A 13,392-nucleotide genomic window follows, 5' to 3' on the forward strand; every position below is an offset into this window, starting at 1 on the left:
AAGCCCTCCTGGCCCTCTGAGCTCCCACTGGGGGTGTAATGGGGTGCAGCCAGCAGAGTATTGTCCTCCTACAGCCTATGCTGGACCTTTTTATTTCCAAAAAGAGGGAAAAGTAAGAAAAAGAAGATAAATCTCTTTAGGGAAAATACCCTGTAGTTTAATTGAAATGGCAAATGCAAAGTTAAAAAAAATTAATTAAAAAAGCCAGACATCTGAAAGATTCAACAGTAGAATAAATATATATACATACAGCAGTTTTCCAAATAGTAATGTCTTAAAAACATACAGCAGCTCTCAGGAAAATGACAGACAATACTAATAGTGACATTCTGTTTAAATATTTAGTATTTTAATTTAAGAACATGCACTTTCTCTTCTGTATATATTTCAGGAAAACACGGAGTCATGCTGTAAGCATGAGGTCATGTTTATTATTAGTTTTCTCTTTTTATTGTTCCTTTGGAAAAAAAAAAAAAGTGTATGATTTTTGCTGTTCATTCTCTTTTCTTAAATTACTGAACAGAGCCGAGTTCTATGTCCCAAGTGGGAGCAGATCCTGAGGAGAATCCTCTGATGCCTTTCTGGGATAATGGAAAGCTAAGTTGGATGTGTTGATCCTGACTCAATCTTTTAAAAAACTACCTCATCTTCAGATTTGGCAACAAACAAACAGAATGCCTGCACTGAGGCTTTGTCTTCTCTTGATCTTTTCTCCTTCTTGAAGTTCCTATGAGTTCAGTGGGATGTTTGCTCCCAAGGGTTTTCCTTGACATTCAGATGATGTGAACTGCTAAGGAGCAGGCCAGTCCTCCCTCCCCTGCAGTTCTGCTGCTTTCTCTGACAGGTGCACGACAGGCACAGCCCTGTGCTGTCAACAGCACAGAAAGGACTTGTTATTTCACTAAAACTCCTGAGATCTAAACCACAAGTCAGTTCTTCAAACGTTAACAAGGAAGGTCTTGAAGTTTGCATCTTTTAGATGATGGCTCCTCCATCTTCAGTGCTTCTGAGTTACTGGAATCAGATTTGCCCTTATCCAAGACAACAGTGATGCCAGACAGGAGGTACCCTCCACCTCCACTCATGGTCAGCTTTGGGTGGCTGCGATCTGGTAAAACCTTTAAAAAAATAAACAACAACAACAACAACAACAAAACACACCCCAGAACCAGCACCTGTAGAAATCCACTCTGTGTGTGTGCACATCATGTGTGTAATTTCAGTTTACAGGATAGGCTGTACATTTTTTCCCCAGCCACAACAACAAACAGGCATTTGGGAAGTGTATTTATCTTTGAAGAATCCAGCTGTAGAAACCCATAATACTACAGGCTGCTGCCTCACTGGTTACTTCTTCATGGCATTGCCAGCAAGATTATAAAGCCAAGGTTTGAGCACACAGAAGTGCCACTGTGTGCTCAGAAGTGAGGTACTCTGCAAGAAACCACAGCTGCTGCACAAACGAGCCTGGAGGAATTCTGTGATTTCCAGTTCTGTCCCTAGCACCTTTCTGCAGCCACCCTTAGGGTCAGACACAGCACTGAGCCATCCCTTTCAGCCACCTTACACCTTTTGTAAGGACTTTCCCTTCAGCTGTGCTTCCTCCTTGCCCTGCCATTTGCAGTCTCAGAGGTTTTACCTGTGTCCAGGACACTGCAGTGCTGTTCTCACTGCAGCTGGACCCAGGACCCCTGGCCAGGCCCACCTTGTGTGCACATCTAGGAGTTACCAACACCCTGTCACTTTGCTACAAATATTTCAGCAAATGTTTAATGAAATGTAAGAAAGTAAAGTCTTTCCATTTGAAATTGCTACAATGAAGCATTAAAGCTCTTCAGAATGCCCACTACTCTGGGGTAGAGCAAATGCCTGAGCTTATACACTGTTTCAGCCAGTCCAAACCCCTATATTTTCAGGGAATGTTTTGCTCCCCAGCATTCCCATGGTTTTGGCAGCCGCTTACTGCCATCCTTACCTGGTAGTTCCGTAGCCACGTTTCAGACAGCTTCAGGTTGATGACTCCACCTCTTTCTCTCAGCTTGGTGTAACAGTCTAATAATGGCTTAGAAAAACCAAAGAGGAGGTTACAAAGCAGAATGGATCGCACTTGAACTGAACAGCTGAAGTAACATCTTCATTTACCTCTTTGTACTGGCAGTAGACAACAAAAGGCCTCGAGGGAGCAACAAATTCCAACAAAGAAAGTAACAAGGGTGTGGGATGAAACTTGCTGGCTACAATTAAGCTGCAAAAGAAGTTTCATGTGCATTAGTTTTCTGCTTCCGAAACTTACTCATCAAGTGACATTTCCTCCTCCTTAGCACAGCAATCAATTACAGAAGTGTCTCATCAGCATGTCTTCATTGCTCTGCCAACTCCCCAAATATAAAAACAAATCATGACTTCCTACGGGCGTAATTAAGAGGCTGAAGCATTGCTCCCCAAAGTGCAGAACGTTAAATGCATTTCAAGAGCACTCACTTCAGCTGTGTTGGGCTCCACAATAAGTCTTACAAACTAGGAAATTTTATGTTGCTTGCTCTGCCCCAAGACCATTTTCCAAATGCAATTTAAGTTTTGTGACTGCCAAATGTTGCTTAGAGTGTAACCTGAGCCGTGACTCTTTAGACTGAGTAGTCTTCATTAAATAGTTTTCTATAAAAGGATATTTCAAGAGAGAACAAATCCTTAGTAGGCATGACTAGAAATCTTTTAAAAAGAAACTTACGTCCTTGACAACCTAAAGGCTTCATATTCTATTCTCCATCCTCATTTTAACATCACAGGATGACTTGGATCTACAGATGGTTGAGATTCTCTACAGCTATCTCCAGTTTTAATCCAAAACAATCACTGCTGAACTAGATTGCAAGAAATGGTTGGTAATTAGTTAATAAGCTGTGCTTGTGCAGAAAGAACGGGCTAATTAAACTCCTTCTCCAGTGTACAGAGACTACTGAGATGCCCCATCAATTAACATTTGTTCTCCAGGGGAATGTGCAGCACTGGAGCAGAGTTAAACTTCCTGACAAAAGGGAGGTAAAAATTGATGTTCAATTTTGTAAATACAACGGAGATAAGGAGGTGAGATAATTCTTTTTCAGTTGCTCCCACTTTGGCTGTTTGCCAGCCATGGCCTTGCAGGCCATTTGCTTCAAGTGCAAACCTCAAAAGAATGGTGCTCCACAATGAACCAAGCAGGCCATAAAGGAAAGACTCATCCAGTGCCTTAGAAGGCTTGGAATGCTGCACTGGCACTGCCAGGGGCTCTGCCAGGCTACAGGAAGGGAAGTGAGGGCTGAGAGACTGGGAAAAATCAAACGCTGCTCTTTCATATGGCGGCACAGATTGCTGCCAGCAGGGAGCCTGGCCAGGCACAAAACTGATGCAGTGGCTGAGGGGGGAGCAGGAAGAGGCAGAGGAAGGGCAGGGAAGGGCAGAGGGAGGGAGGTGGTCTAATTCTGAACACATGGAGTGTCTATGAACCAATTTCTGCTTCCACAGTGTCTGGAAAATGGAATAGCCTGTCTTTAAAGTCGTCTTAAAAGAATACCAAATACCCAATGAGTATCTTCCTTTTTCCCCTCAGTGGCCTAATATCAGACCTCAACCCTCATAAAAGGAATTGAACAAACAGATCCAATACAATGTTTTACCACACAACAGCACAAAAGATAGAAATTTTACTGAAATGGTATCCTCTACACTCAGTAATAAATACTGTTAAAATCAGGACCTCAAGAATTCTCCTGAAGTTGGTACCCACCTTCACCTAATGAACAGCTTTTCTTTACTCTGCCAGTAAGTCCCAGTCTTTCTCCCACCTCCAATGTTAACCAGCTTTTTCCCTATCCTTTCCCTGTTTCTCTCCTGTAAAACAAAACCAAACCCTTACTTTCCCTGCCTGCATCTACTCAGGTACAGAGTCGATAATTTGAAGCATTTCTTTATTCCCTGCCAAGGTTTTTATGTTAACCTGTGGTTCCTGATCTCAAGGAGCAGTGGCTATAAAAGGCAGATGACTGAAGAAAGGGGATCAGGGCTGAGCCATCTGGGACAGTGCTCTCAGGCACCAGAAATTCTCTTTATCCTCATCATGCTGGAGCCTTCCTAAAGCAAGGAATCATTCATCCCTTCAGGAATGTCATTGTTACAGCTTTCATGCATTACAGAGGATAAAAGGAGGATAAAAGTGATTGAAAACAAATAAAGAGACAAATATAAAACAGGCTTCCTTGAACTCAATCAACAACTGAATGTACTATTTTACACGAAAGGAAACAACAAATATTAATTTCCCTTTGCCAGATCATGCAGAGACATTAATTACAGTGATGGTGCAGGAAACAGCAGTGAAACCAGACCCAAACACTGCCACTATTCAGGCAGCCCAGTGGTCCCAGCCACAGGCACTGCCACAGACGTGCAGAGCCTTTTACAAACCTCCTTGAACGTTTTACTGCTTCACAGAACACAGAATGACCTGGTTCTGCATGTTTATAAATTCTGACACTTAAATATGCTAGATGAGGTATCTGAATGAGCATTAGTTAAAACATTTCATAGTAATAAACCCCCAAAATGATATACAAGCATTTTAAAATAACCAGTAAATGTGCAGTAAAACTTATCTGAGCACAACAGCTTTATTCTCAGCGAACCAATATTCTTGGGAGGAAAAACCAAATATGAATGTTAATAAATTAACTAAATTAATGTTACTTGGTTAACTTGAATCACTTCAGCATTTGCTAAGAACACAGTGAAAAAGTCACACCCACTAAATGCTCTTACACTGTTGTGGGGCTCAATTTCTAGGAATACATTGATTGTATTTGTTTTAAATTTATGACCTTAAATCTTTGTGCTAAATTGTTCCTCAGGAATAACTGATCCTGGCTAAAGCAGGTAAAATAAAGTTATGTGGTTTTTTCCTGTGTAAAAAAGAAAATAATTTCTAAAAACAAACCAGCCAATACAAAACCCCAGAACAACAAATTTAGTTCCACTTTAATGAACTTAAAACCTCAGGTTCTACTTTGCCAATTAGAATCCTTTGATTTTTTTGGCAGTCATTTTGTATTACATTCTACCTGGATTCTGTTTTTCTTTGGATAGATTTTTTTATTTTTAATATTTGCTTATATTTAGTTGACTTTTAAATCATTTCAAGCCATTTACATAAAAGAAAAAAATCTCAACCAGGTAAGGACTAACCAAGACCAAGACACACTTGTTCTGCTTGCTGTCTTGTGCCCTATTGGTGTTCCTTTTTGTTTCTTATCTCTCTGCTGTTTCCAGTGAATTGTTCTTATCTCAACCCCTGATCTTTGCCTCTTGTGCCCCCAGTTCTCTGGGGCACCCATGGCCCCCATGGTCTGGGGTCTTTCAGTGGGAGCACAAAACTGGGGAATACCATTCCCAAACTATGACAACTCTAACCAGACTCACCCATCAGCATTCTTCTCTCTCAGCAAAGCAGCAGCTTCCTGCAGCTTTTTCCTTCTCTCCCACTGTTTTATTTGCTTTTCCCGAACCTTTGAACAACAAAACAAACAGTTGGCACTTTAACTGGTAATTATTTATCGAATCATTATTGCCTGGACTGCATTTTCATTTTCTGCATCTTCATGTAAGACAAAAGACAACTTGCAGAGTTCCACTTTAACACCTGACTAAGCTGCATTTCAGCAGGGCTGACTCAGACAGCAGAATTTTATGTCCACAGACATTGTGGAACTTGAACAGCCACAATAAATATTCTTACATTTTCTTTATTTTCTTTTTCTTTGTTCTCTTTAAATTCTCCATCTTCAGCATTAACGTCCATGGCGTCTTGCTCTTCTGTTGGATTGATCTCCATAGCTGCTTCAGGAGCAGGTTCCTCCTCTGTTTCCTGGAGGGAAGTCTGCTTCTCCTCAGTCAATCCATTGCTTTCCTCTTCCCCCAGTGCATTCTCCTCAGGGTCTGCATGCAGAGTCTCCGTAGTGAATGTCCCAGACAGGAGACTCTGCACTTTGCTGAGAGGAAATTCATGGAGATTATCAAAGAAAGGTTTGGGAAACCCAAAACAACTGGTGGCAGCTCTAACAGGTCCTCCTCCTGGGTACATCTGAATGATGGAGCCATAGCCTGTGGGAGGGAAAGAATCAAAACACATTGGAAAGGCAGAATATTAAAGTCCTTTCTAAAGTGCTTAAATGAAGGGTCCATTTAAGAGCAGGGAAGTAAACTGCCTGCTATTAATCCAACCATCAAATTTAACAAGCTGTGGAAATATGCCTCAAGTTGGAAAACCTTTATTGAAAGGACAACAGTTACTGAAACTCAAAAGGACAAGGTAACTCATGGAAAATTTGTGTACTAAGCACATATTTAGGATTAGCTCAGAACATATAAGCAGTGACAAAATGCTAGAAAAGCGAATTTAATTAATAATTAGAAGACAAAATTTCTACAGTTTCCATTACTTATGGATTTGCTTGGATAAAACCTGAAAGTTAATTTAAAAAGCTTTATTAGGCAAAGAATGTCTTCAACATCCAGGCTCTAAAGGAAGAGCTGTGAGACATTAAACACACTAAAAATAACTTTTCAATAGTTACACTGAAATTACATCTTATTTACTTCAAAAAGTAGCCCTATGGCCAAAAGTTGCTGAAACAAAACCAATCTGTAGTAGCACTGCCTGTGTGCTTCCCAGACGACAGACAGCACATCTGTGTGCACATCACATCACACTTCCTACCTTTCCAGGCTTCTGGAATGTAATTGTCACCTCTGCCTGGTGTCTTAGAATAATGAAACTGCTTAACTGAGTTTGAAAAACAAAGCAGGAGTCAAACTTCTCCTAGAATATGCTCAAGGAAATGTCATATACTTTCAAACTACACATTTTGCAGAGCACACATTAAATCCGGCACAGGGAACAAGATGAATGGCAACATTCCAGTGCTGTCTGAATTCCACTGGCACTATTCCTGTTTTTTGCCATTCACTTACCTGGACTTCCAGGTGCCTGGGAAAAATCTACATACAAGCTCCTTAGAGCTTTTTCTGCACTCAATGTCATTATGCTAAGAGAGGAACTAAAACAGATCTACATACAAGGCTACCAATTTAATCCAAATTAATGATATAAACAACTATATCAAATTTAATTCTCAATTAGTTTTTTATGGGTTTTTTTAAATTCTGAAAAAGAAATCCAACAGATGCAAAATGCAACTTTCCCAAGTGGAAAAACAAGTCTTCCTTTGAATCCTGGAGGTGGTAAAACCAGATTTCCAAAGCTGAGGAAGCATTTTGAAGCCCTGCCTTTTAGCAGTGTCACACAGGCGTGTATTTCCCTTGGTGTGTGCATGACTAAGGTGTGACTCACCCCCCATTCTCTCCATCACAGCCCCAAGCACCAGGCCCGAACACGTTTCCATGACAATCATCTTGTTGCCAGCGTGGATGTTTCCCAAAGTCAGCATCTGAGCTAGGGTGTCGTATCTCAAGTGGCTGGAAGATGAGAGGGAATTATCAAAGTTTGCTTAGAGATACTGCCTACTAGCTCGGGAGCCTGCCAAAAAAAGTTGGATTACCAGAGATTTTCGGGAAGAGCGTCAGGAATCTTCACCTGAAGTTTGCCCATGCAGAAACTTTAATAATTAAACATCTGGTAATGAAGAACTAGAACTGGCACCAACAAGAAATTAGCCAGGAAAAGCAAAAGTAGGATATGCAGTAGGATGCACACAGCAAAGTGGACATCTTGTGCTGTGCCAGTCAGAGAAAGTATTATTCTAAACTTTTGCTTGTTTTTCTCTCTGACATGTCAGCTTGGTAAAGAAGAAATGGTATGGATGCATTTCCTGATCCAGTAATGAATCCCTTGTGATTTTCACCTGTTTTGCTGGAGGCTGCACCACCTGCAACCCAGGACCAAAACCCAACACATGCACTGAAGAGACTCAGTGATAGCTACACAAATTACAACTGATCTTAATAGTAAAATAAAGCCAGGTGACAGAGATGGGGAAGGAGAAGGAAAAAGGATTGAGAAGCCTTAAATAACATCTATTTGAAGATTTTAAATCTCAGCATCTTATATCTACAACTCCTACGTTAAAAAAATGTATCGGTCCACCTTTAACATCTGTAACAATGTATCTCTTCAGTTAGGCGAGCAAAAATCCAACCGAGCCACATCTTTGCAGTCATGACCCCCTCTGACTCTGACCCCAATGCTACCCACACGTTTTTAAACTCTGGAGACTTGGGATTGACGATTTTGAATCCCTGACACATTAAAGTCAACAATTCTTGCTTCTGGTAAGTGGCAGGTTATTTTGTTACTGAGCCAGAAAACAGAGATGTTATGCCACCGAGCAAAGCAGGAAAGAGATACCTTTGAAAATGCAAAGAACCTCTGCCTGCATAGGTAATGAGCAAGGTGGTGGTGACAGAGAAATGGTAAAAGCTGGTGCTGCATGCAAAAGAGTTTTCCTGTTTGCTGCAATATCGATTCATTTTCTGTATCACATTATCTTTCATTAACGTGCAATCCCTGTGTTCACAGGAAAAAGAGAAGAAAGGTAAATATTGTATACTTTGGTATAGTGCAGGTGTTTAAAAAGTATTAAACTATCTTTCTGTTATCATTTGAAAAAAGAAACAAAATGAAAACTCACTTAATTTTTCCAGGTTCCCTTGCATAATACATGGTTGAAAGGATGCGAGTGGATGGTTTCACGATTGTAATAACTGCCTCATATCTGTAAAAAAACCACAGTAATGGTCTTATTTCAATCTCAACAATTTTGGGAATTAGCAAGTATTTTTCACATTTTAAAATTCACTTACTTTTTTTTCTTCTTCTTTATGTATTTATCTTGAGCAAATTCTGTTTTGTCTCTGAATGTTGTGCTGTTCTCTATTAACTGTTGAACTATTTCCTTGGAAGAGACAATTCGTTTTTGTTACAGCCAGCATTTATTTCTCATGCATTTCATATATAGTATTTTTTTAAACAAACACTGAAAATATTTTCTTCCAGTAGAGGCATGTACACCATTAACTTCTCCTGACACTAATGGCAAAGTCAATTTCTGTTAACCAACAGGACAAGTGAGGCACTACACTGACTATGTGTAGGAATTTAATCATACAGTTTTGCATAAAAATGATGAAACTGAAAATGCTTATCCTGGAATGTTCAGTAATATTTAGTTTACTCCAACTCCCTCTTTGGGAGGGGGAAACCTCTCTGATTTCAGCATCTCTGAGAGCATCTTTTTTCCCTGTTTCATGTAGCTCCTCCTCACTGGTCTGGTTAATCACCAGACATCTCCCTCACTCCAATAATTTTTTCAGTCTCACAAATTGTGCTTTACTCCTGTATCAACTCCTTGCACACTCTCCAACTCCTTAGCATTTATTATTTCCTACAATACTCCACCTGACTTTTTCCTTCTCTAGCTCCCAGGGTTTCCCAGAATTCCAGTTTTTGTTTCTTGCTCTCCTTGTTCTAATCTCCGCCCTTTGCCAACCCAACTCTTTCTCATGCTTTCAGATTCCAGCTGGAGGGATCATGAGGACCTCCAACAAAACCAAACCAACCCAACAGAACTTTCCTTGCTCGGGGTTTGTTTCCATGCCAGCAACACAAGAACAAATGCTGCTATTTTGGGTTCTGTGTTCCAAGTAGTTTAACAGCTAGAATTTGGGGTTCTATTAAACACGGAGGGGAGGAGTGACAAAAGGAGTATTTTCAATTTGGACACTGCAGCTCCCACTGGGCTTTAAAAACCTGCTCAAAAAATAGAGTGGTGCAAATACTCCTCATTTCCTATTGCTGCTTTTCAGGGCATTATTCCTTCAAATACTTAACATGTGTTACTAGTGGTGTGAAACAGCATCTCTTTCTTTTTTGCTTTATTCTAGGAAATAAATCAAATGCAGTGTCTGGGTTGTTTATGTTGTTTTGTAGGATTTTCTTTGTTCCAGTGAAATTTACAGTGAGGAAACTCGGAAGTATCCTGCATCACCAAGACATGCCATTCACAAACAGGAATTCAGATTTTAACAGACATTTCGGGAGAAATAATATCTATTGCTGCTAATGTAGCTTAAAATAATATTCAGTTACAGTTCAGAAAGCAGAGTTAATAAAAGCACAGGAAATGCATGGCACAGGCATGCTGAGGACTTACAGGAAAGTCATCTTCTGCCATGGATAGTGAAAACAAAAACCACCAAAGTTATTAGCCTGATTAACACATTCTTCTCCAAGAGATAACACAACCAGCAGCACAACCATGGAAACAGAAGGACCATTCCAAACTCCTTGGACCCAGCAGGCAAAAGCAGAATAACTGCTCCAAAGAGCAGCTCCAAAGAGCAAGATGCAAACAGGAGATGAACTTGATGTAAGCATGAGCAATTTCCTGGTTTTATTACAAAGGGTAAAGACGAGCAAGAACTTTGCCTGACAGCATGTGCAGAACAGAACTGCTGCAATGCTTCAGTAGCATTTAAGATCCCTTACTTTTGACAAGGTGCAGGGTTAAATACCAATGCCTTTTCTAACAGACCAGAAGTGATCTCTTGGGAATACTCTCAGCTTTCCAGGTACAGAAAAAGCACCAGCATCACCCCTGTCTGGCAGGTACTGCCTACAGGCACACTGGTGGTGCATTTGTTACACAATGCTATTTGTTAAGACTTCCTTTTTTTATCCATAATCCTTTTCTGCACCTTTGACAGTCTTATTATTGCATGATTTTAATGCCTCTGTAATACAGAAATAGTATTTTGAACCTTATACACAAGCAAAACTAAATGGTGATTATGTGAGCTGTACTTTTTATCTGTTATGACTTCTGACGCCATGAAAATTTATACTTTACTCTCCACTGACAAAGTTGCCATAAAGTTTACATAAAGTTTTCTCTGAAAACAGCCTGAGCATTTCTGTAAAACCAAAAAACATGACTTGACCAGAAGAACAAAGAAAAAGCACTGAAATCTATGCACAGATAGAAAGAATATCCTTTTTTCAGAAACTAAAATATAACCATCAAGGTAGCACAGAAATGACACCAAAACCTTATTTTTACCTGTCCTTTAATACCCTTGTCCTTCAAAGCCTTTATGTCATCATGAGTCAGTTTTTGAGACTTCCCATCGTCAACTATGTTACGATTATCTGTCCCTGCTTCCTTTGTTTCTAAAGGAAAAGGATATAGATTTGTAAAATCTACCTCTAAGTAAGTGGGAGAAACACATGATTTTAGTGTCACAGAAAGCAGATTTCTCGTGGTTAAACACACATTTTTCATGGCCTTGCAAAGTACAGCCTAAGCAATGAAATGTAGTATGTGAAGTAAACCTTAATGTAAACAAAATCACCCAGACTAAGGTTCAAATTTTCTCCCACATCAAAAAGCTTATTTGTTACAGGACTCGTGAAACCACCGATCGAGACAAAACCATGCACTTTCATGACAGAGAGAATATAAGTAACATGAAATTATCAAATGATTAATAGAAAGCTTTCCCAATTTCTTTGGTATCATCAAAGAAACAAATTAATTTGAAATAGTTTTTCCAACTATCGATCCTCTGGGATACCTGTGGTAGTCTCTTCTACCTCTTGCTTTGGCTGGAGGTTTCCACCACTGGTTACTTCAAACGTAGTTCCATAAATATGGCCAATGGCATTATCCAGGTAGAACCACTGCTTCTCAAAAGTTATTTTTCTGAAATAACAGAAAAGTGAATGATACTTAAAGCATTATTTTTAGTATGCCTGAAACCCATCATAATTGAGTTTAAACTATAGCTTTACATATGACATTTTCATCTACATCCCTGAAGAAAAGCAGGACAGGCATAGTGAAATTAACCGCAAAACCCACATTAAACTGGTCAGGAAAAGAACAAAGAACTTAAATACACCATATAGGAAGAACTTTTTTTTTCAGTTCAAATGAATTTTCAGCTGACAGATAAAACAAGGCTATGGCACTTGGCAGTATAATTTTTGACAGAGCAAGTAAGTGTATTAAATCTAATCTGGGTCATTCAGAGTAGTGCAAAAAGATGAGCATGGACCTGTGCTTTGCAAAGCTCCTCTGAAATAACGTTTTCCAAAAGACTATGAAGAAAACAGACATCAGAGTGTGTCCTGTAATCCTACAAGTGTTAATTAAAAAAAAAAATATATATTACTATCCCTTTCATTTCGATTGCACCAAAGCAGGTTTGCATCTTTTCTTTCTTCACAAAAAACAGGATCCACAAAGCCTTTAACTTTCAGGCTGACCAACAAAGTCTGCCTTGCTATCCATGGAAATACCAATCCTGGTAAATGAAACAGGTAGCAGGATCTATGCCACACTCACATTCAAATCAAATATTGCCAATATGAGCCCTAACTATGCAAATTATACTCATCATTAATTCAGAGCTACACCATTTTCAAACAAGTCTCATTCCAGCATAGTACCTTTCAATCTCCATCCTACTGAATCAGATGTCTGCCCACACTACCCAACACCGACTTCTACACACTGGTCTACAAAACTGTCTGCTGCCAGAGGAAGAGCCCAGGCTGTGATTTTAGCATTTCCTGCTGGGCTGCAGGCGCTTTCCTGCTATGCCAGCTGGCCTGGGAGAAAGAAAGAGGAGCCCTTTCATGGCAGCCCCTCCAAAGCAGCAGCTACCCAGAGCTGAGTGCCAGCATCTTCCTGCACACTAACACCGCCGAGCACGCTGAGGGCAATCAGCGATCCCTGTTAACACTGCACAGAAATCGCGTGCCACGGCGAGCTGAGCACGACGACGACCACGCTGTTCAGGCTCCTCTTCACTCGGCAGCGGTTTGACACCGACAGCGCAAAACTCTCAAATCCCTTTCACATTCTTACGAGACACGCAGCCAGCAGATCTTCCGGGTTTGAGGGGAGTTTTGCCATAGAAACCGAGGCAACACTGAAACATTTCCCGTCGACTGTCACACGAGCCTCGCGAGGCCGCTGTTCCTGCCCGGCACGGCGGGACAGCCGCGGGCCACCCCGGCGGGACAGGGACCGGCACCGGGACCCCCTTCCCTCCGGCGGGGCCCGCGACAGCCGCACCGAGGGTGGCGGGGCCGGAAGGCACAAACCTCGGCCGAGGCGCCGAGCGGCACCGGGAGCCGCCAGCGCGGCCCTCACCTGCGGCGCAGCACCGACACCGCCTTGAAGACCTCGTCCCGCTTGAGCACGGCGCAGTCGCCCTCACGGATGCGCGCGCTCGGACCGCCCTCCATGGCCGCCGCCGCCGCTCGCGCCGGACCCCGCGCAGGCGCCGAACCCGCACGGGCGGGGCCCGGCCGGCGGCGCCTGCGCAGTGCGGCAGCGC

At 41.4% G+C, this 13,392-nt stretch overlaps 1 protein-coding gene across 2 annotated transcripts; it reads right to left on the bottom strand.

Annotated features, from left to right (window-relative positions):
• Positions 1 to 131: 131 nt before the first annotated feature.
• TRMT6 (tRNA methyltransferase 6 non-catalytic subunit) lies at positions 132 to 13,327 on the bottom strand. 2 transcript variants are annotated; one of them, XM_048296549.1, is made up of 12 exons: positions 13,206 to 13,327; positions 11,620 to 11,747; positions 11,106 to 11,215; positions 8,851 to 8,942; positions 8,679 to 8,762; positions 8,396 to 8,554; positions 7,382 to 7,506; positions 5,768 to 6,132; positions 5,452 to 5,537; positions 2,143 to 2,245; positions 1,976 to 2,062; positions 132 to 1,118 (listed from the first exon to the last, which is right to left on the bottom strand). In XM_048296549.1, exons 1-12 carry the CDS (start codon positions 13,298 to 13,300, stop codon positions 945 to 947), a joined length of 1,608 nt encoding a protein of 535 aa, XP_048152506.1. In that variant the 5' UTR covers positions 13,301 to 13,327; the 3' UTR covers positions 132 to 944. The 2 variants fall into 2 exon arrangements, with proteins under 2 accessions (XP_048152506.1, XP_048152507.1); XM_048296550.1 differs by lacking the exon at positions 8,396 to 8,554.
• Between the last annotated feature and the right edge of the window lie 65 nt (positions 13,328 to 13,392).

Source organism: Corvus hawaiiensis, chromosome 3 (genome assembly GCF_020740725.1).
Source record: "Corvus hawaiiensis isolate bCorHaw1 chromosome 3, bCorHaw1.pri.cur, whole genome shotgun sequence".
In the NCBI taxonomy this organism is placed as follows: Eukaryota; Metazoa; Chordata; class Aves; order Passeriformes; family Corvidae; genus Corvus; species Corvus hawaiiensis.